The 24,586-nt window shown below is 37.8% G+C and overlaps 1 protein-coding gene and 1 non-coding gene across 5 annotated transcripts in view; both read right to left on the reverse strand.

Annotated features, from left to right (window-relative positions):
* Window positions 1-3,238, reverse strand: part of LOC123313312 (dorsal-ventral patterning protein Sog) — a 38,372-nt gene extending 35,134 nt beyond the window's left edge. Inside the window, exon 1 of one of the 4 annotated variants that reach the window (XM_044898145.1) lies at window positions 2,861-3,238. In XM_044898145.1, the coding sequence (XP_044754080.1) occupies window positions 2,861-2,981 (121 nt within the window). In that variant the 5' untranslated portion in view covers window positions 2,982-3,238. The remainder of the gene's footprint in view (window positions 1-2,860) is intronic. The other 3 variants (XM_044898144.1, XM_044898147.1, XM_044898146.1) reach the window with 3 other exon arrangements.
* A 6,022-nt stretch (window positions 3,239-9,260) lies between these two features.
* Trnac-gca lies at window positions 9,261-9,332 on the reverse strand. Its single transcript has one exon. It is a non-coding gene; the product is annotated as a tRNA-Cys (tRNA).
* Window positions 9,333-24,586: the final 15,254 nt, after the last annotated feature.

Raw genomic sequence — 24,586 nt, forward strand, 5'->3', positions numbered from 1 at the left:
ATTCGGCGTGTCAGACGTCCGAAGGAACCATAAAACGATCCACGATAGTAGATCACAGAAGTGACAAACGATTAATTTAGCCAAGTGACAAAATCCAGACACCAATGGCATGAATTAAACATCTCCAAATGAATGAAATCATCTCTCTCAATAGTGAGGCCAACGAGGAGGATAAAAATGAGACGCAAATCGCAAACAAGAAACAAAGAGCGCATAATATTTACAACTCAGGCTCGGTTCCAGTGGGTTGAATCACGCGGAAAGGAAGGAATACATAGAAGGAACAATACACACAGCATCCAGTTCTGAATGAACCCATCGACGACTGGTTTCGATTCATTATGCGAATTTTGGCGATTACGTATTGGAAGTCAAAGGTGACGCTAACACCGACAGACTGTTAGAATCGCTTTTGATTAACTCCCAGCGTCTGCAGTGTTAAACTGGTTCCATCTGCAGAATTTATGCGAAATCGACATATTGTGTGTGTGCAGTCTTTCATTCCGATGGCCCGGTTGGAACACATTGTAATTTTAAATTATTGGTCTCTTTCCGCCATCAGAGAGCTTCTGATGGATTTCATAACTCCTCAATGGTGGTATCGATTTCGAGGGGGAAGCAAATTCCCAAAAATTCAGAAAAGGAACAGGGAATTTCATGAATCCATGTTACATCCCCTGAATCGCAAACATACAAACCGATTTTGGTGAAAAAGTAGTGAAAAATACATCGATGGTTCAGGCATTCGAAAAATGATAGCTCAAATGTCAGGAAGGCTCATATAACAGTAGTAATAAGAATAGTGGACAAGGGATCACCCCTCAGATGTTCCATAACTATTCATTAACACCCTGTATTTCCCTGACATCAATTATAGTTCTCATTGCCATGGATTTTTATTTATGTTGAGTTACTCTCAAACTATTCAGAGTATTTTCCTTAGCTATTTAATTTTTGGCCTTTCATACTTGTATGTTACTTTTATATATAGGTAATATTGGTTTTCCGAAGATAACCTTGAATGCCTATCAATTTTCATCGTTCAAAACTGAGAATATTACATGAACAATGTGTATTCTCCTAGAGATATAGTTACGTCATCAATGATCTCGCCTCTAATTGGCCACTATCCGTGAGTAATGGTTCATTATCCATTATCCGTGAGTAATGGTTCGTTATCCACGGGGCGTGGCTCGTCTCCTATAATATTTACGCGCCCAAAATATAATACGCTAAAAGTTGGCTTTTCCGGGATCCCAACAATTCAAACACCGAAAAGACAGGTGCGACAGATAAGACGGTGTCATGTTTGATCCGAAAGAGAAAAACGAATCCTCCGCACATAACAACATTGTGTCACAATGAGGTAATTTCTATTCGGTTCTCCTATCTCAACTAATTTGCGTTATCGAATAAATCGTATGCTACACTGACACTCGACAAATTGGAGTTTATTAAGATGTTGCTAATTTGACTGTGTCCCCTACGAATAATATAAACAAACATTGAATTGGTACACAAATGAGGATGTCTTTAAAAATAGAAATTTGCGAATGCATCCCGGTTACAAGGGGGATTATGAAAGCGCTAGGATGGTCACGATCAGGAGATTTTTGAATGGATCAAGCGAAGGGAGTTGTATGTTGTTCAACAGTTGCGAAATTATTCAGATTCTGATTGTTTCTATGAGTGGGAAATGGATATTCCCTGCTAGTTGAACATCTTATACTTTTCTGTAATGACATAAATTACTGTCAAAGAGAAATCCAATAGTATTTTCCCTGTTAGGTGTTACGGTACTAATATTATTCTTTTTTACGAGAATAGATACTCCAAAGAAGTAATTTTCATTGGGCTTGGAGAGAAAAATAGTACAGTTTTTAAATGTTACCGATTCCGAGAATGTGGGAAATTCACAGAGTTCTCCTTCGAAATAAAAATAATCTACGAATGAGCGCAACAGACATTCCTGGATTGGAAAAAAAAATCGAGATTGATATATCAATGCAACTAGAGGTCAGCATAAAACTAATTCCGATGTAAACTAGTGGAACATGGTTTGATTACGTTAGAATTCAGATGATTTTGGCAGTTTTACGATATCCCAACAATAAATTTCTTTTATAGCAATACGTTTTTGCAAGAGTTTCGATTTCGTTATGTTTCAGTCGTTTCTAGTTTATGGAGATTAGTATATATTGTTATATTTTGAATTTTAACGGTGAACAAGCGCAGTGTTATTTTAGTGTCTGCATTAATAACGATAGTTTATTATGGTCAATTGAGATTTCAAGTGGATGGGATCAAAACTTTTCCAACTTATGAAAAGTTCATAAAGCCATCATTCAATAAATTTATCAGACCTTGTAGGATTTTCGTGATAATATTAGAAAATATTTGGGTCAAGATGGAAAATAACTTCGCGAATTTTTATGCATTCGCTGATTTATAGAAAAACCGGCATGGCAATTGATCAAAAGGAAGAATTGTGGACCTATGGTTGATTCGAAAACTGTTGAAGTGGCGGAAAGCTCCCATTTCCCACTGGGATGAATGATGAATCTCCGATTCGGTTTGGAAATAGGAAAAGTATGCGCTCGCGAATTCCATAGTGCCATTCGTTTGATTCTATATTTGCAGACAATGTTATTTCTGATTGTCGGTTACTACAGCAACGGTTTAGACGCGTTCTGTTATATATAAATTTGAAATCATCAAGTCTGAACTGTACTTAGAAATTCTAATCGAAATGCAAGTCTAGGGAAAATTTGTACAGGGAATTTAAGGCTTGAGAAATTAAGGAAAAGAGGATGGATTTGTTAGGGAAGCCAATGGGGCTGTTAGTGAAACTCGGACTCACCGGCAGCTTTATTTCTCATCCTGTTGTTGTCGTCTGTGATCAGCGGAGGCCTATTCCTCGTCTCCACGGAGATGACGATCGTGCATAGCACAAAAAAAATTGAAAAACCGACGGTGACCATGGTAGAATGAAACGACCGAACCAAAATATCACAGTAACTTCACTCGATAGAGTTCGGGATGGGGCAGAGTAAAAAAATCGAATTGTCCTTATCTGAAATGCAGCATGTTTGAATGGAACGAGATTATATTTATGTAAGAAGGTGACACCGAATGACGTTTGCTGCGTTCGCGATGCTTGTAAAGTCGAAACTGTGTCTCGTGAAAGCATACAGTACGACTTTGTCGACTATGTACTGTTCCCCTACTCTCTATTCTTCCTTTACGCTCATCGTCCTTACCGCAGGATCACTATTAGATGGATCTATTAGATGAGGATGTTCGCCGAAAGCTTCGTTTGGCCAATGGTGGCCCTCTTCGACGCTACTGGTTCGCTTCAGTTCCGAAGTGAATATGTATCCTTTCTTGTCCCATAGTGGGGGCTTTTCCAATTCGGGTAGGTGGTATAATCTTTTGAAATTTTACGTGACTTCGAATGAGGATGAAGGATTATCCCATATTAAGAACAGAAACGAATTAGTGTCTGAGAAAATTTCGAGAAGCGCCAGAGAAGATGATGAATGATGCCGACAACCATAAACTAAGGGTAGATTTATCCAGCACATAAGTAGGAAGTAAAAAACAAGCAAATCTTTACATCTGTTTGTATAGCGTAAGAAATGATGGAAAAATTTACAGTCCAACTTATTTGAATAAGTTTTAATAATATATTTTTTTCGGATTTAATAATCATTGAATTTTTATTTATGTATTTCTTCAGAATCAATGCAAAATTGGTTCAATTCGGATATGAAGATACCACCTAAAGCCTTTCATTCAAAAAACTCTAAAGATTTTGAATACATGTTGAAAAATAGCTACAATTATAAAAATTTTTGGGGTAACATCACAAAACCTGATATACAAGATTTTTTTGGGTGGGAAATCAGAATATGTAACTCATAGTGGATATCTGGTAAAGATTGAATTAAATTGACAAAACGTGTCGTTTTTCGTGGAAAATTGGAATAATGCTGTATAAAAAAACCTGAAAAAATTTTTCCTAACTATTTTGGATCAAATTTTTACTCCATATATCAGAATACTGCAATTTATGCATCTTGAAATATTACTTCGGTCAAGATGGCTTTCGTTTTCTCTTAGAATAAGTAAGCTTCTGTCAAATAACAGTACAAATTAAGGTATTTTCATTTTTTTTCTTTTTAAACATTCACATAAATGATATTTTTTTCGTTATTTTCCTTCAACACTTGGAAGCTTTGAAAACGAATAGTAAGAAGTCCAAAACTTATCGAAAGCACTATGAAAACATCATTTTATATTGAAATTCAACAGATTCAATGAAATCGAAGCTTTTGGGCTGCTTGAGACAAAATTATTGACAACTCCTGCAATCAATTTCTATTCTATGTTGATCTATGTCGAACGAAGATTTTGAATTGGATGTCATTCAAGGCAAAAATTTCCGAGAGCGAGCATTGTGTGTGAAAGACGTCCAATTAGGTCCGATTTTAATCCCTAAGGTAAAATTTTTTGCTCGCATAGAGGAATACCCAGAAAAATCATCAAAAACCATCGCGCTTTTTCTATTCGCTGTCAACCTAATTCCCTACCGAAAAGCGCGGCAACTTTTTGTTAAAAACGCCATTCGATAATTTATTTGTATTGACTCACCCGTTCTTGGAATTGAACGATCACCCACCGTAAGATGAAGAAGAATAAGATGATGATGAAGATACACAAATCATTAGGGATTATTCTATCTGAACACCTTCAGTGAATCATTAGCATTAGGCCGTCAATGATATATATATATATAAAATCTTGTTGCAGGTAAAACTGTTTTTGATTTATGTTATTGCCATGCCTCATATCATTATTGTCTATTGTTGTCATGTCTATCATTCTTGACGTCAGATATTTCATTATTCGTCGATAAACTAGATGTGAATAGAACTTTATCATATTAAACCGATCAGTCTCACCGAAGCTCCTACAGAAACTTCCATGTGAAGCGAATCTGTGTTTCTGTGATTTTTAAAGGCGTTGTTTCAAAGATTGCTTTTATTGTTTATGACTGCTTCATGTTATTATTTGTGACTGACATGGTGGGAGAGGAAAAAGTTCCAGGGAAAATCTGTTGACCTTTCAAAATATCCTTTGATCAATATATTTTTCTATAGATCGATGGATAAAATCATAAGTGGAGTTTCCATCTCACTATCAAGAATACGAAAATCGTCAGACGTCTTCTGACTCACCCTGTATATTCGAAGACGAAATTGCAATATTATATATATATTTCAAAATTGACAACGAGAAATATTTATTAGCTATTTCAAGTAACTTTCTTGAAGTACAACTTCCTAATGTTCAAACGAAATTTCGGTAATATTTCTCTTGGAGCCTACCTACAAAAGTTTATGAGGTCTTGTTTCATAGTTCTGGTCACGTACTAAGGGATGGTTATTGACTTCAATAGACAGTAGCGGTCAAAGTGGGGTCTTATCTGGAGTCACTCATAAAATGGTTAAAGAAAAGTTAGTTATTATATTTATGGTTCCAAGGTAATAACTCATGAAATGATACCTGACTTTGGAAGAAAGTCAAGAATTTGCTTGCCTCGTTAGTGAAACGTGAATTTTTGTTGATTTCTAACGATAGATTGAGGTGGAGAGGCCCATATCATCACCCAAGAAATCAGATCCCATTCATGATTTCCTAAGATGTTTGTTCGTAAATAACCTGTTTTATTGTTATTGTGTCATGTGCTGCCATAAATAAATCAAACCAAGTGCAAAATATTCTTTTCCAAGATTAAAAATCTGCTCATTTTCCACTATTATTATCAACTCCAGTTATCTATGAGTGAATTCCATTTTTTCTTCTTATCAAGCAGTACCTTAATTTTACCTTTTCCATTCCATTGAATATAAACTCTTACCTGTTCTTTGCATGAATAATTATTGATATAATTCCGGGAGATAAAATTTTCTTCACAATGGACGGCTCCTTTCACTTATTGGTATTCAAATTATGACACAATACAAGAAATTAGTTCAGTTTATGTTTTATTATGATACTTATGCTATTTCCTTTCTATTTGTGATTATAATAGTCATTAAAAAGGGCTTGTCGAAGAGCAATCTCTTCATATAGAAGTAAATTTCATATGACTTTTGTGTTCTAATAAGAATATTGTTCTTCGTAAAAACCATATGAACTTTATGAGGAGTTAGAGGAAAGTTACCTTATTTCTATTTTTTTTTTCAGAATGTTTAACTCATCAATCCTATATTACATCACGTTCATTTGTGGATTTATACATTTGGCAATATTGGTTGTGACTGGCGCATTCGCCATATTGCAACAGACACATTTTAAGCATTTTTCCCTCATTGTCCTCTACATGATCTAATCTTATGAATCCATTGAAACTTACAGAAGGAAACAAAAATTGAAAAATACTTTTCGAGTGATTTCCCTTTTTTCAACTCAAATTCGCCACAAGTTTTTGGGGAAAGCCTTTGAAACAGCAGAATTTTTTTAACGAGTTTCCGTAACCTTCAGATATACCTTGAAACGTGAAGAGTTTGAGGAAGAATTATAAGTGAAATTCGAAATACACAGTGATATTTTTACCATGAAGACTTCAAATGAGGATCAATGATTCCAACCCTGCATTTCTCTGACTCGATCTCAACATGTATCAAGTTTCAATAAATTCCGTCCATAAGTTTGGCTTTTATGATGGTCTCAGTGTTCCCATGAATTCGAGAATCACCCTGTTTCTGGGAAAAGCCAGAAATTAATCTTTCATAGTCAATCCATACTCAGTATCTATGCATACAATGTGTATGGTTTCAATTTTCAATCCATACTCAGCTAGTCCTACAGTCCTACACTATATCTGATAAGAGTATGTACTCTAGGGACACCCTGTATTCTAATAATTTTCCTATGCGCCCAATCATTACGTCATGTAGGAATGTATAACATTTTCATGGAAAAATGAAACAAGCCTGCAAAATCGTGAAGTTTTTGACTTCTATTGAAGTGATTTCTCATGATTTGATTATTACTTTGGTTTTTGCATGAGGTCAACCGAATGGTTCTGGGTATAGGTAACGTATCGTAATGCACTATTTCACAATTGGCATATAAATCGAAATGCCAATGCAGAATTGTGAAGTGTGCACGGCATTGTTCTCAGCTTGAAACAATTCTTGTACCTAGTGGTAATAAATTTCATGTTTACATTTAGGTTGTCTAAAATTGCCCCCCATTTTTTTCAAAACGACGAAGACGAACGTTAACCGTGTACATTCCTCCATTAACCAACTCGAATCCAATAACTGGCCGGCAATTTAAAGGCAATTTGGGATGGGTTTTAAATCTCGCGATCTGTTTCCAAGCGAGAAACAGCTCTCGAATTATTAAACGGCATGTGATCCTGATCATTTTTCGCTGTACGCTATTCGCTCACTATCTAATAGATCGCTCTATGGCATAAATAGCGATGATCTAATTCGAATTTGTGCAGAACTGTCCCTTTATTGTTCTAACTAGATTCAAATGCAGTTAAAAATACCCATTAAGTCAACTCGGAACAATGCAATTTTATCTAATATGTTAAATCTCGGGTATCCATAAAAATGACAATTAATTATGATTTGCATAAAACGATTAATTATCTGGTGCGGATGGCGATTGCACCGACCATATGGGATTGTTTTTAATTGAGAAATTGCATTTTCCAGTGATACACTTGGCCGGTGGAATGATTCATTTCTTCGAGCGGATTAATCAATCATTTTATTGAATAATTATTTATTCCCACAATGCGTACCTTCGCGAGAAAAATTATCATCTTGGACAGTGAAAAGCCGACACTTATTTCGAGAAACGCTCATGTAGTTATCGATTATAAAATTTGTCCGAAATGCGAACATAGATTGGGATCTAGAAATTAGGAGATTAACTCGTACAAATATTTTAGTAGTAGATTCTTGAGGTCAAAAGAAACACTTTTTTCCTATACCATTTTTTCCGATGATAAAAAGATATAGTCATTTTAAGTTTTCATAATGTGCTGTGCCAACAAAATTACCTTCAGAATAACTAGCTAAATCTGTGACACTAAACATCTTTTAAAAAGAGTTGAATTCGGTAGCCAATTCTTCGAATTTCACCGAATACTTTTTATTTTTGAACATCAAATTACTCGAAAACTTGAGATTCGATAAAACCTTCTCTCAACAGTCTGTATCTTTTAAACCGAGCCAATGCGAAAAAATGGTAAAGGAAAAAAGTGTTTTCTTTTGACCTCAACATTTGTACGTCTCAAAGACTTACCCTGTAGGGGTAAGCTAAATATATTTAGGTCTAACCTGCATTAATCTTTTCAGTAAAAAAAATTAATCGGACCGTAATATTTAGTTGCTGCAAGTTGACCAGGGGCCGCTAAAAAATTCGATATCAACATTCTGAAAAGTGTGCAAGAACAAAATATCATCACGTCCCATCAGTCGAAATTGCACGCGGGCGCAGCCTGGGGAAAAATGCTTCCTGACCGTAAAAGGCGACGTTAAAAAAAACGTTACACAATCAAATTGTGTCATCCGTATTGCGACTGGTAGGAATGCCTCAATACGAAATATTTACGCTCATTAATAAATTTACGACCAACAATTCGATTAAGCTATTACCATATCAGACGCATAAAGTATCGAATGAGGCAGACGAATTGATTCGGTTTTATTGGAAACGTATAGAAAAATGGTTACAAGGCACAAATGGAGTATTTATAGTAATGTGAAAATAATCGAAAACATCGCCAGAAGAACTGTTTGCTCATAAATTACTGCCTGTTATTATTGAATATCTTGTCGCGAATTAGAAATGAATGGGCATTGGCGCCACTTGGTGTGAAAATGCCAAACAAAACAGCTTATATGTGTCTGAGAGATGTATGTTTTTGCGATAGAGATAATAGTGAATGTGCCTCGGATAACAGACAGAATTAAATAATTGAACTATCTTACAGTGCACACTCTATACTTACTATATTGGATATTGGATCCTATTTCATTCTGAATTTGAAAACATTTACCTACTTTGCCTTCATACTTTTTTCTTATTTTCAGAGTGAAATTTGAAATTGAAATAAATATTTTACACGTATCTACAATATTTTAATCAAAATACCCTCAGAAAATAGTAAAAGAAAGGGAACAATCTACAACATTTTGATTAAAATCCCCTCAGAAAAAAGTAAAAGAAGGGGACACCCGGGTTTGAACCGGGGACCTCTCGATCTGCAGTCGAATGCTCTACCACTGAGCTATATCCCCATGCTTCTGAGAGGTTTTGGAACAAAATTTAATAGATTATTCATTTTGTTTCGAATTTTTTCAACTTAAAAGCCAATAAATTTTCATTTTCATCTCTATAGGACTCAAGAAATGTCTTTTTACTTACTCATTCGATGTATCGAGTGACGTGTAAAAGAATATTCAAGTAATGTATATGTATATGACTTACAGCTAGTTTCATAATCAGTTTCTTCAAATTTGAACTTTTCTGAAGGGAAAAGGGATGTCTCGAACTTTGAAAATCTGAAAAACCTATAAGTTTGCCAAGCTTATCAAAACTTCGTAACCTAGGCGTGCTTCCTCAATAATTTACAGATTGCATGCGACTCAATTCCAAGATTTACTCAATATTTAAACCTTGTCCTTCATTGATAGGATATCACACTTCGCGCGACAAAATCATGTAGGTTAATTCAATATTAGTTCAGTAGGCGCCAGGAAAGTTTCATTTGTTTGAAGCTAATTGAGGAAATTAATTGATAAATATTCGACTAGAAATTACTGTTATTGTCGAGTGTGGTATCGATAATGAGGGATTTTGTGTTCCTACTTAACGTATCAGAAATATTTTATTCACTGGTCTATTTTTGTTTTGTGTTAAATTGAAATTTTGCTTGCAAAAATATTGGTGGTTTTTATCTCCAGTATAAACTGTCAGAAGTTATCATTGAATTGAATTCTGGCAAATCTTTTTGAGAAGCACTTAATTCACAGTTCTCTATCATATTTTATGTACATGAAGATTCACCAGCTATTTTAGTAACAGAAATATTGAATTTTTCTTCGCGTTCCGAAAGACAAAAACATAAGATTCCCTTTGCTGCAACGTCCGCAAAAAAATTTGGTATTCGAATCTGTTTTCGATTTCTACGGAGGATTTTTTATTATGACTAATATTCTCAAATCCTGGCAACAACATTACTCACTTGTCTGGTTGATGATGTAACATATATAATTATTATTTTAGAAAGTCGAGTGGATTGAAGTGCAAAAGGTACAGGTGTCCAAGAAATCGGCATAAGGCTGCGTGCCAAGTGGTAGAATAGACGTGGTTTCTGCGAATTTTTCTGTATTTTTAATTTAGTGAGTAATATGAACCCATGAATCTTAGACGAGACCGGCAATGCAGGAAGTGGAGATGAGATTTGGCAGGGACCAACAGGATCCACTTTACCGCATGTTAAAACAATAATTTATAACGCAAATTTTGGACGGTTTGAAAATTGGTTCGCGGTCGAAGAATGCTGTTTTTCTTTAGCTTGCAGACGTTCTCTGTTTGTCTGAAGTTGACCTGTTTTTCAAAGGACAAGGTTTATATATTATAGAATCAATTCTATGCTTTGAGGGGAGCCACAGACCACTCGACAATTTCCCTCTACAATAATAAACAAAGACAATAATATGAAGATGAGATGACACACAGGATAACTGGGCCTGGTGTGTAGGTAATTGTTTTAGGTTACAGGTAGTTTCACATTCGTGATGTGTGGAGTGGGCTTAACTAACGTTCGTGAAGTGTGGAGGGAGTTGATTGATGATCGTAAATTATGTGGGGGCTTAACTAAAGATCGTAAACTGTCTAAGGAACTGGTTGATGGTCGTAAAGTTCAAAGAGGGCTCAACAGACAATCGTAAAGGGTGAAGGGTGCTTGACTGACGTTCGTGAAGTCCAGAAGGGATTAACTTACGGTCGTAAAGGGTGAAGAGAGCTTCTCTAACGATCGTAAAGGTTGAAGGTGGCTTGATTGACGTTCGTAAAGTGTGGAGGGTGCTTGACTGACGTTCGTGAAGTGTGGAAGGGATTAACTAACGGTCGTAAAAGCTGAAAAGGGCTTTACTGACGATCTAAAGGGTGAAGGGGGCTTGACTGACTATCTTAAATGGTGAAGGGGGCTTGACTGACGTTCGTGAAGTGTCGAGGAGCTTGACTTACGGTCGTAAAGGGTGAAGGAGGCTTGACTGACGGTCGTAAAGTGTGGAGGGGCTTGACACACGGTCGTAAAGGGTAGAGGGGGCTTGATTAACGGTCGTAAAGGGTAGAGGGGGCTTGACTTACGGTCGTAAAGGGTGAAGGAGGCTTGACTGACGGTCGTGAAATGCAGAGGGGCTTGACTTACGGTCGTAAAGGTAGAGGGGGCTTGACTGATAGTAGTCGTAAATGGTCAAGTCGTATAGAGTGTAAAATAATTATAATAATATTAATAATTATAACAACAGTATGCTAATAAGCATTCCTCCTGGGCCCTGTCCTGGCACCTGGTCCCTACTTCACGCTGGTATTTTTTTAAAGCGCGTAAAGGGTGTTAAGTGTCAATCAGATTAAGAATCGGATAGCTCAGACCGAGTCTGATGAAGAATGCGATCGAGGCAAGATCTGTACGAGTTGACAAATGTGCCCTCGCCCAAGAATGAAAGGAGGCCGCTTCGTGGTAGACGAAGCGTTGCGCACAAAGGTGAGGACGGCGCCAGTCCGGTTCATTCATTCTTTCTGCTGAATGCATTCTTTCGCTTTTGTTGCGTTTTCCTCGAAATCTAGTAAAATTCGTACTTTGAGGCTCAGGTACAAAACGTGCTCCGGCTGACATGTTGGGAGTGCGTTAAAGGAAACACCTGTTGGATTATGTCTTTCGGTTGGCTGAGAAGAAGCCATTAATGAACCACCAAATATTGTGGGAAGAGATGAAGGCGATTCGATTGATGCCTAAGGGTATGTCAAAGGGAAATGAGACACAAACGTTGCAGTGCAACCAAAATGGTCCTTTATAGCAGGAATTACATCACCAATGCTGTCATTCTTGAAATGTAAGAGTGGAACTTAGATTTCACATAATCACACAAGGATCAGGGCGATTGAAAAATGACATCTTACAGCCAAATTTGGATCATCTGGAACGCTATGCTTCAGTCTGCATTTCTCCCAACGTTGGCACAAATTTTTCAAAGATTATCCAGGTGTGTAACCTCGTTCTTGATTTTTTTCACAAATTGTTCTCCTCAAACTATATGCCTTACAATACGTGGTTGAGATTATCAGGAAATTGAACATCATACAGGGACTGGAATAATTAGAAGTTATAAGTGATCACAACGTACCAGAAAATTCCACACTTGCACTTTACTGAAGAAGCTAAGAAACTTTCTCACTCCCTAAATTTTTTTTGTACTTAGTATTGTTCATGCGAAATGTATTTTTATTTTATTATGGGCTGAAGGAACCCTTGTTCTCCTCACCAACCATTGGAACCTTAACCTCCAGTTGATTCTGCCATGAGCTATTGAGCTTCGTAATTGTTAGTAGATTTTGAATTTCGCAACATTGTAGTTGGTGTAATTTTTCAGTTTTAGCTCTGCTTCTCATTCGTCACTCTTTATTTCCATGTTTTTCTCGAACAAAAGATTCAGAAGTGATTGAAAAACTCGAGATGTGATTTGAAAAAAAAATCCAATATTTTATGGTGTTCACTTAATTTTCCCCCTCGACAATTTCTCGCAATTCGAATGGATAGTTCACCATGAATGGATTCCCGACCAAGTAGTCCTTTGAATACCGCACAAAGGAGCTTCTGTACCGTCATTTTCAAAAGCCAGACCGACAGGGGATGAGGCCTGGACATGCTGGCGCCAGTCTCAGTCTGGTTCATTCAAGACACGGTCTGAATGCATTCTTCGGTCTTTGTGCCACCTGAATGAAAATCCATCTGGAAATGGAGTACTATTCTTACTCACCTTAGGGTACGAAAAAAGGGTCGGCTGTTTATGATGAATTTCACACCTAACTGCAGTTTAACGCCATCCTGTCTGTTCGTGTTCGGGAATGGCATTTTTTCGGTATATAAGTGTACATAAACAGAACCCTGGGGGGACCACCTGAGAGCCATTAGAAGTGTTTAGGTCCCATAGGGAACAACCATGGGGTGATTCACTGCATCTATTGAATTGGATTTTTTATATTGATGGAAAAATATTAATAGAAAAATCAGGGGATTAAACTCGTACAAACAGAGAGAACATAGACGCTTCATTCATCGAGTAATCACAGTAAGATTAAGCGGCTTCAACAAGCACCTTGCTCAGCGGTTCTTTTCCTTTTAAGGAATAATCATTAATATTTTTCTTTTTCCGCGCCAAATTTATGTGGATCCCATGGCAATAAATTCCCATCCGCTCGTTTGTGGCTCGATTCACAGTATCAAATTTCTACATTTTATTTTTCCTCAAACATCGGATATATAAATTATGCGGAATATTCTTCTTCTTTTTTCTTCATTTATCCCCCGTGGTAACACCTTCACGTGTGTATGGGACAAGATCGGAACAGATTGTACCTCGAGTCCATTCACAGAAATTGCTTTCGACAAGTCGGCGCTGAAAGTAATGGATGTAGGAATCGGTAATGTTCAAATCAAGTGTCCGGTTTTGAAAAGCTGTATTGCCAATTATGGACGAGATCCTGCACTTCGGGATTTGCAATTTAGATCATACAGAGAGCATGGTTTTTGCAATTTTTCCTGCGGAAATGCTGTGGTGGATAACCACCCAGATATATACTAATCGCCCGCATGGAACAGTAAACCCTGAGAGCAATAAATATCTGAAGATTCTAGAGGAGGCTATAGACTCTAAAAATTCATCATTAGATCAAAATTATAAATGGGTTTGTGGCTTAGTGCAGTCAATTCTCATTTCCGCGCTGGAGTCTTCCATCGATAAATTCCAAAATCACGTAAACACTTGTCGATTTCGACTCTGATTATATGCCCCTATAAACTCGGACTGCATGCGGTCGTAAAAATCAAACTATACAACAGGATGGTTTGTCGGTAACGATTGTAAATTCGTTCGGATTCAACAAGCCCGGCCATTTCACACAAATATTTTCATTTTATTGTGAACATAAAAACGTCAGTAGGCGCCGACGTTACACCTGAAGAATGGAACGAGCTGGAAAAATATCACTTAACAATGAATGGCTTCACACCTTCCGTCACAGGGGAGGTAAATCGAAACCAATTATTCCGGAGGATGTTCGGGATGACACTAGATGTTTGCTTTGGCTAGCACTTCAAGGTGAAGATACAGAAGTAAATCTTAAAAAAAAAATTAAAAATATCGGAAAAATTTGCGTCTCAAAATTTAATCATTATTTTTATTCCCTTTTGATCGTTTTGTTCTGGAGGAAATGTTTTGTTTCAATTTACAGCTGTCGTGTCCACTCTAGAGAGAACAAAAAAAATTGGGGTCGTACTATAAAATAATGATTTACGAGGGAATTAGCGCCTTCTACGAATCGATTTAAATTTTATTATAGTTCGTACGTGATGTTTGGGTGAAATCCTTGTTACGGTCTGTTATATTCTGAGGTGACAATGTGAAGCTTCACTTTTTCCTCTGGTCAAGAATTTGGGATATATATGACGATTCCCTCATTATAAAGAACATGTTCGATAAAATTGGGTTTTCATCATCAAGATACCCACCTTCTTTGGATGGAGAGTTAGAAATTCCAAACTTTTTTATATTATCAAGTCCAATTTCAAAAAGATGAAAACTTGCTAATAAAATAAACACTTTTATGATGGAGACTATGGTCTGAAAATACTTTCAGTTTGTATAAACTGATATTAATAACAATCACTTGTCTGCTAGTATTTTCGACCATAATATATGGGATGCTCTGCAGTCAAACCAATAGAATTTTTGTATATTTTAGGGTCTTTTGTGCCTACAGCCTACATTTGAAGAAAGTTCCTTACGATATCTCCTGCAAGCTTAAAATCCGTAAGCCTGAAGAAATTTCAGAAAGTGAAGGACCTTATAAGTGATCATCATGGATTAAATGATTCGATTTCAGAATAATTATGTCTCAGTTCTTTTTCTATAGTAGGATTATATCTGTAAATGTGAGCAATTCCATAAAAATCTTACTTTTATGGGAGGGTTCTTCGTTGCAAATTGGTGAATGCGCCACGAATCCATCTACTCAATTTATATTGTTATCTCGGTGAAATTATTGAAGAAGTAAATAAAATATTGGCTTTTTCGAGGTAACGCTAGACAAATCTGTAGATTTCACTAATCTACTTTGATATAACCACATCGGTTTTCTCGTTTGTAGAGACTAAATGCGGAAGATTCATGAAACTGTGACCAAGTGAGAAAACGTCAAAATTTCTTCGTGGAATCGAGCAGAATACGGATCTGTCGATAAGTCTTCTTTTCTCTGGTGGCGTTGGCGTCGATGGTTTCTCATTGCAATGCACAAACGGTCTTTTTACAATTCCCTTATTTGGCCTGTGCTAAAATTTGCTTTTCAGTAGTTTCGCTAGTTCACTTCTGTATAATAAAGTAATTAACTTGGCCTGTTTTTCGGTTGTGGGCGGATTTTTCACGTTTTTACACTGCCTACTGATCGGAGAGGTCGCGGTTGTGATTTCTATACCGAACAGCTGGCGGAATACTATTATCAATGAAATAGCGAGATTAGAGACGCCTCCTCTGGGAGTTTTCTCCTTGATTACTTCGTTGGTATTACCATTTTAGATTCAGTGATATCATCTCAGGGGGTCCAAACGAAGTAGTCAATTAAAGTGTTGTAACTAACGTAAATTATTATCGAACCAATACATGCAACCTAAGAACTGTCCAATTCGACCAAATAAAAGATCAGTTAATGGAGTATTTCTGAAGGATGGATGGAAATTTCCAAATTTAATAAATACAGAAAAATTACCAGAAAATTGGTTTTTCGCTCAACAAATTTTTGGGGAAGCTTTGTCATCTCCTTGCAATTATATTGGTACATCACCAATCCATTTTATTGCCTTCTGACTCACATAATCTTGTTTATTTCTGTCAGTTTTCTGGTTTCTAAGAAAAAATTGTAAATTTGCTTTTTAGGTGTCAACTTCAGGTAATCTATGGTCATTTTAAGGGGGTTGTGTCTAAGCAGCGGCTGCTCAAAAAAATTTATATGAATGTCCACATTATTCTCTGACTAGTAGAAATATTTTTTTTCCTATACCATTTTTTCCGATTCGGTCCTGATAAAAAATATAGCCATTTTGAGTTTTCATAATGAGCTGTGCCACTCCTGGAAAAACCAAATTACCTTCAGAATAACTAGCCAAATCTGTGATACTGCACATCTGTATGGATCTTTTTGAAAGAGTTGCATTTAGTCAACCTACCTATTTTTTCGAATTTCACAGATATTTTTTATTTTTGAACATCAAATTACTTTTATTTTACAAACCGTTCAAATATTCATTAGATAGCGTTCAATTTAGTTTCAAAGGTTGGGTTCTTTGAATTTTTGGTATTTCTTTTTATGGTACGTAATGGTCATAATGAGAAAACTGGAAGAGGTGGGCGATAAATTGTGTTCGAAAAAAGATTCATCGAATAAATGGAGAAGTATATTCCGAAATTCATTTCATTCGATAAAATCGTTTGTGAGATAACATTTTTCATGGTTTTTCAAGGGAAAAAAGTGTTTCTTTTGACGTCAAGAATCTATTGTCAAACTATCTGTACGAGTCAAAGACTCTGTATATAATGGTGAGCCTAGGAAGTTTGATAAAAAGCAGGGACTTTATTTTATTGTTGTATGGTGAAGCCGCCTCTGGATTTTATTGTAGTGGAAGTGAAATTTGCAGCATTTGGTATCGGTGTATTTCAGCAGATTCAAAACGAGTCCTCCCCTGCGCAAGCCGCCCACGGATCCACGTTCGGATATGGATTGTTGACCTCACATGAGATCGCCGCGGTGCGTACATACCCGCGGTGTATGGTGCGTCTTTATCTCCATCTCTTCGAATTCGAGATCCGCGAAAAAAACTCTTAATAACCAGTGTCTATATGGGCACCGAGGCAATTGGCGCCTGCAGGTGATAAGGGCCCAGGAACTATTTAATCGCGTCTATTACATCAATACCCTGGGAGGGCGTCGCAGGACGTTCTCGCCTACTTTTTCTGCGGCTGGTTTGACGGCTTCGCATTCTGGTGCGGAGATCTCGTCGGGGACGGTCCAGAGAATAATGCACAGACGATAGAACCATGTTACCACCGTTTTTTGGGCATATTCAACACGGAATTCTACGAAAGCGCTGAAGAGCCGCACTAAGAAAATAATCCAAATGTATAATTCCGACTTGGTAAGTCAGAATTCTGAGTTACAAGTCGGAATTCTGAGATACAAGTCCGAATTCCGACTTGCAAGTCGGAATTCTGAGTTACAAGTCGGAATTCTGAGTTACAAGTCGGAATTCTGAGTTACAAGTCGGAATTCTGAGATAAAAGTCGGAATTCCGACTTGCAAGTCGGAATTCTGAGTTACAAGTCACGATTCTGAGATACAAGTCGGAATTCCGACTTGCAAGTCGGAATTCTGAGTTACAAGTCGGAATTCTGAGATTCAAGTCGGAATTCCGACTTGCAAGTCGGAATTCTGAGTTACAAGTCGGAATTCTGAGTTACAAGTCGGAATTCTGAGATACAAGTCAGAATTCTGAGATGCAAGACAGTAGTGGGGCTAGAATTGGTCGAAATCTTTGTTTCATTCGATTGTTGCCGAATCATGTGAGCAAAATGCCCTGCGTAGAGCAGGTTTGCCTCATTTAAGGCATGTATAGGCACATTTGGACCCATAACTTACGCCTATAGCTTTTCTTCAAAAGTTTTAACGGATGTTATTGATTCTGACAAGCGCACAGAGCTTCTGAGGGGTTCGTCGTAACCTACGGGGAATCAGGATAATATATAATAAATATATCTATAGTATCCATATATGCTCTTAGGGTGACGATAAGTCGATCGCTTCTTCGTGTTTTGACACGATTTCCGAAGGCCTCTCGCGAGCACTTCATAGAGATTACTAAAGACTAATGGCCAGTTTCATAATCAAACTTAAAGCCCCTTCAATTTTAAAGCTTTTGTTTAACCCTACCGAAACTGACACTAAACGAAACTTAAAGTGACTTCGAACTTGATTATGAAACTGGATGTAGGAATTTCGATAAAATGCTCGAATCACTAAGCAGCAAGGAAGGTTTTGAAAAGTTCCCAGGAGCATAATTCTCGGGAGTACAAAAATACTCCAAGTGCTTTCACAAGCACTGAGCACGAAGCTTTGGGGCAGCTCAGCTATGGTGCAACCGAAGAGAAAAATAGAATATCATTTCATTCATCCAAAATTCCTCCAAGAAGCCAAAAACACACTCACGGAACAAATGCAAAAAAACGAAAGTCATTAGACATATTTTAGCCCTCCTCCTGCCTTGCATCTCAAAATTCCGACTTGTATCTCGGAATTCCGACTTGTATCACAGAATTCCGACTTGTATCACAGAATTCCGACTTGTATCTCGGAATTCCGACTTGTATCTCAGAATTCCGACTTGTATCTCAAATTTCCGACTTGCATGTCGGAATTCTGACTTGTATCTCAGAATTCGGAGTTGCAAGTCAGAATTTTGACTTGTAAGTCGGAATTGTACATTTGGAATTTTTTTTTTTGGTGTGACACTTCAGCGCTTTCGTAGAATTCAAAGCGATATGAATTGAATATGTTGTAAATGACTTCAATTACCACCACAAGGTTATTGTTTAATCCTTGTCGACAAGAGGCTCCACGAAGCGAATATCCCACTGTTTCCTACAAATTTTTGCGAAAACCCCGACGCTCGAACAAACTCAACTCGGCCATATTTCACTGCGCCGAATGGAACGAGTTTGATTTTTCAATTCCGCGCCACTTCGTAGGTGTTGTTGCATTCGATAAATCAAATTCTGAAGCTACGTATCCGATTCCACGCGAAAACTAGTTAGGATCAGCGCCGAAACCATTAATTTTCGCATGAATGAAACGCCGTGAATGGGTTGTTCCATTATCTCCTCTGATATAAACGATCAATCAGTGAAGGGACAACCCGCATTTTTACGCGGACGTAGAATCGGCTCTTGGAGATTGTTCGCCTTTATCTTGATTACTTCAATGACTCTGCAGCGGGGAAATTGCAGGGGACAAGCTGTCTATTATAATAGATGATTATCGAAGTTGGTCAAACTTATTTTTCCGAACCTGGCTGAACTATGACTAATGTAGAGCAATTCTTGAACTTATCTAGCTTTTCATTGTGCCAAATGAAGGAAGCAAGATAGATTGAAGATTTTGAAGGGGTTGTCTTGCACTGATGCGTTGAGATCTAAGAGGATATGTTCAAGAATTCTCAGCCTACTATAGAACCAAACAAAATTTCAATGTCAAAATATTTTATTACTAAACATATTCTCCTCTTAATTGGATACATTCATTACAGCGAACCTGCAACGTCTCTAGACCTTTCAAAAAATGTTTCTTCTTGCTCTGCAAACCAGACATCTACAGATTCTATTAGCTCCTCGTTGGAAGAAAATTTACGACCTTTTAAACTTTTTTTCAGTTGAGGAAAGGGACAGTCGGATGGAGCCAAATCTGATGAATAAGGGGGGTGTTCTGGTAATTCAAACCTTGAATCACGAATTTTTTGCATGGCAACATGAGATTTGTGTGCACGGGCGTTGTCCTACAAATACAAAACACCTTTGGATAGCTTTCCGCGTCTTTTCTCTTTAATTTTTTCTCGTAGCGTGGTCAGTAATGTCGAATAGTAATCTCTGGTTATTGTTCTACCCTTATCCAAAAAATCAATCATGATTACCCCATGGGAATTCCAAAAAACTGAAGCAAGAACTTTTCCAGCAGATTTTTGGACACTAAACTTCTTAGGTCTTGGAGAACCAGAGTGTCGCCATTCCATCGATTGTTGCTTTGTTTCTGGATCGTAGAAATGTACCCATGGCTCATCCATAGTAAAAATTCGGTTTAAGAAGTCTACATCGTTTTCAAATCGAGCACAGATCGAACGCGATGCTTCTACACTTGCACGCTTTTGGTCAACATTCGAACATTTGGGGATCTATTTTGTAGCTATTTTTCTCATGTCCAAATTGACGTGAACTATTTGATGAACGTGTTCGTATGAAATATTCAGTGCTTCAGATATCCGTTTTAGCCAAATTCGACGATCTGATAAAATCATGTCATGAACTGCATCGATATTTTCGGGGACTGACACAGAAACTGGCCTTCCCGATCGGTCATCATCTTCAATGGAAGACCTTATACAGTATTATAGTCTCCAGGAACTTTTTGGACTCCTCCAGAGTAATTTCACTTTCGGTTTTTTCCTTCTTCTGCTTCTTTCATGGAAAGTGTATCGGCCTCTTTAATGGTTTCGGAGTTATAGGCATCTTCTTTGGAATATTTCCGGAGATTTTAAATCGAATGAAAGCATATGAAGTGTGAAAATCGACGAACATCTGGAAGAAGAGACAATAGACGCTTTCATCTACCTCCTCCATGGACAAAACACTCATAAATGATCCAGCGAGTCGATATCTCATTGTGATGCAGCCATTAACCCGATACTGAAACATGCTGCTGACCTCGATTCAGCGAATTTTTATAAGTAACGTTCTTATTGTGTTCAAATTTCACTAACTGCCCCACAATGGTCGCGGGTGGTCCTCGGAAAAAATCGCGCATCGCGAAGGCGATATCTTCCATTCATTCATACGAATGGAGGATCGAGTAACACCAGCTCTGTTCGGTATGACTTAAGGACCGCGATTCCGATAAGATCTTGACAATGAATTACCGCGCAAGTAATGCCACATTATCTACGATCAAACGGTGTGAATCGTTGTGGAATGTATAATTTAAGGGGCGTCTTTGGGGGGGTTGGCTGCGGTTTGAAATACGGGCGAGAAACATTTTTTTTTCGTCCTGAAGCTTTCGAAATGAACGAGTCCCACTCCATCCCTTTTTATGGTCAGTTTATCATGATGGGGTATTTCAATAAGGGTGGAAGTTCCAAAGGCTCGATGAAATATGTTTTCTTTGATTTTCATCAGGTTTTACACAAGTTTAACTTCAGTCAATGCTTCAATATTGGCACGCTTGTTGGCACGAACATGTGACTCCTGAATAACGCCTCAGTAAACCTCAAATCGGTATGGTCATCGCGGTTTCCTGGTTAAATCATCTTCGAGGAAAATATCTCCCAACAGAGGCAAAAAAACGTCTTATCATAGCTCGTCGCTGAAGACAAATACCGAATGATTCCTCCAGACCAAAACACACACCAAAGAGTGTGTTTGTTTAGGTTCTTCCCTTCCTTAAGGCCTTCAACGATTTTTCAACGATGGTTCAGGGTATTGAGCCTCTTAATGAAATATTGTTTAAGGATTTGCGTCTTCTTCCTTTTTACCTTTTCTTCTGTACTCTTCGTCTGCCTTCTCTTTTCTCGTCATCTGTTTTACCTCAATTTATAACTATTCTTTTATCTCCAACTTCTTTTCGTCTACATCGTCTTCTATCTTCATAACTTCTAACTTCTCCTCTTTTACCTTCTTTCTCTTCTTCTCTTAACATATTCTCTCCTATCTTCTCCTGTCCTACCTTCTCTTCTCTCACCGTCTTTCCTCTTAACTCTTCTTCTTTCCTGCCTTCTTCTCGCTCACCAACTCCTCTTCTCCTCCTACCTTCTACTCCTCTACCCTCTCTCTGCTTTTCTTAACTCCTCTTTTCCTACCTCACTTTAGAATCCCCTTTTCCCCTGTTACCATTTCTTCCCTTTGCCATTCTTCTCTCTCCTTCTCGAACAAGAAGGATCGCATGATCTTAAAACCCTGAATTATAACGAATCAATCGAACACACGGTCCGCAGAGCTCTTATCGTAGCGTTACAGACGCCACAGCATCGATGTTTACCGGAATCTCAGCGTATTCCCACACGTACATCGAACGTCTTTCGATTTTTGCTGAAGGTAATTGCTGAAAGATCCCCATATAATATCTGTGAATGTGGCGCCTGTGGATACGATGCAGACATGACCGACAAAAGGTGAATGTGGGTGTAACGAAACTTGCTTCATTCAGGTTTCTTTTTATTTATGTCGTTGATTCAACTATGTTTAACTCCGTACCCTGCCTTCCTTCCAGCTCAATAAACAAATATAAACGTATACCCACACTTCCTGCAAAATTATTTATCTCCGAAGATATGCGCAAGTAACGATTTAGAAAAAGACATTCACTCTTCTCCCGCCGTCAATAATGAAGCCCAGACTTTTGAACTCCCTATAAATGGTATAGGACTTGCAGATGGTTCATACAATTTTCGAAATTACACGAAAAAACCTGCAAATGTCAGAAATTAATTCCGGGAAAGAGCGAAAACTTACAGTTTCCTACACCGTGTGTCACTTTTTGAACCACCAAAAATCTTAAACCATAAACTGACTTTCCAGCCACGATCAGAGAATATTAACCGTCGATGATTGAAATTGGAAGCTCAACGAAGCTCGATGAAGAGCTCGTATAGGGAAGATATAAATAGATATGAACACGGATATTTTCAAGATGTGACCAGGAAGACTCCGTGCATTTTAATCGGAGACTGGCTGAGATCGAAAAACTGGGGCTCCAATGGGTGAATCGGCCCAGACGATATACGATTGTCGCTTTCGAGAAAGATATGAGACGGAATTCTGAAAAAAAGCATTTCTCACCAGAGGTGGAACGATAAACTAACAGTGTTGATTTCTCGCCAAGGAAGGTTTTTACCTCCTTCGATGGCTTTGTTGTGCCAGGAAGACTGCGGTTATTTCCTTCTTGTAGACGACGGGTTTGCAAATATCGCTAATTAATGCGATACGTCTAATCAACTGCGGTGTATAAGCGTCGTATTTCGCTCCATTTCATCAATAGTTCATCTATGATCATACGTATTTTTGATTTCGAACCATAATTATGTTCTGAACATAGAGATATTGCTATACAGCAGTATTGAAATGTCAGACGTTGGTCTTATTATCGAAAATAAACTTTTCAGAATCGTGGGTGAAATAGCAAAAGCCACAAATGAAACTTCACCAATCCCACATAAGGGAATGAATATCACGTATGCTTTTCCGCTACTGGACCCAGAAAATTGTGAAACCTCATCAATGAATCTTTCTGTAAAATAAACGCCTACGTTTCCTTTTGTAGAGTCCAAACTCATTCAGTGTTAGTTCTTCTACACAGTTCTGTTAGTTTAAGGCGTTTAGTATGGTTGGTAATGGGGACTAGAACGTTTCATTCATTAATTTTAAAGAGATAACGATCATCTTAGATGTGAATGGTGTTGAAAGAAGGTGGGCAGTAACGTAATAACATCAGACTCAAAGCGACTTTAATCGATGAACATTTCACTATGCGCTCGAACTATGCTCCCAACTGCATGAATAAATTCTGTGGGCATATGGAGTATGTGCTCATAGCGGAGAGTAACATCTTCCTCTTTGTTCTGAGGATGGAGCTTGAACAAGACATTGCCTTGCCTCGAAATGAATTTCGAATAACCATGTCAAAAACCAAGAAAAATCTCCTGCACTCAAATTAAATAGTTTATGTTCAAATTCACTCCATAGCTGAAAAAAAGACATGCCTGCACATGAAATGCAAATTTTGAAATCGTTGTTTGAAATGAAATGGACAAGGTTCATATACAAATCAGTGTTGTTATTTGTGTTCTGTGGTTGTCACGCACCCTTACAGGTTCACAGAAATCCAGCAGGAGTACCTTCCATAGGCCATACACATAGAGAGTCTCTATGTCTATGGTACCTTCAAACAACAAATGCGTGAAATCTGGATGACCTATGATCACAGAATTAGATAATTTTTCTGTTCTGTTTCTTCAGAAAGTGTCATATTGGTTGTAGTGTTTAAGTTAGGACCTCCTGTATATTTGGATCATTATTTTCGTTTCCTATTACGTCTGCAGTAACATGAGAAGCGAGATTCATTCATGAAAACGTTACGCATCCGAAAAGTATTCTATCAATTTGTTCCTTTCCGTAACGACAAACAACAGAGTCGACAGATTGTGGTCGGTGTCTTGAGGCGCCGTCTTAACAGGCGCCGCGGATTCGATGCCACTCCACCTAGTACCTAGTAGTAGCTGCCTCGGGCGCCTTTCCCATAATTCTCACATAATTCACCCACATTCCGCTCCTGGCGCCCGATACACGGACTGGATCGGACATAATTTTCGAAACATGTTCTTGAATGCTTGTTTGCATTTGCGGGAATGTGTCGGACAACGTGTTCACGATCGCAGGTTTTTTTTTCGTAATGCGTGGAAAAT

Source organism: Coccinella septempunctata, chromosome 5 (genome assembly GCF_907165205.1).
Source record: "Coccinella septempunctata chromosome 5, icCocSept1.1, whole genome shotgun sequence".
Lineage (NCBI taxonomy): Eukaryota > Metazoa > Arthropoda > Insecta > Coleoptera > Coccinellidae > Coccinella > Coccinella septempunctata.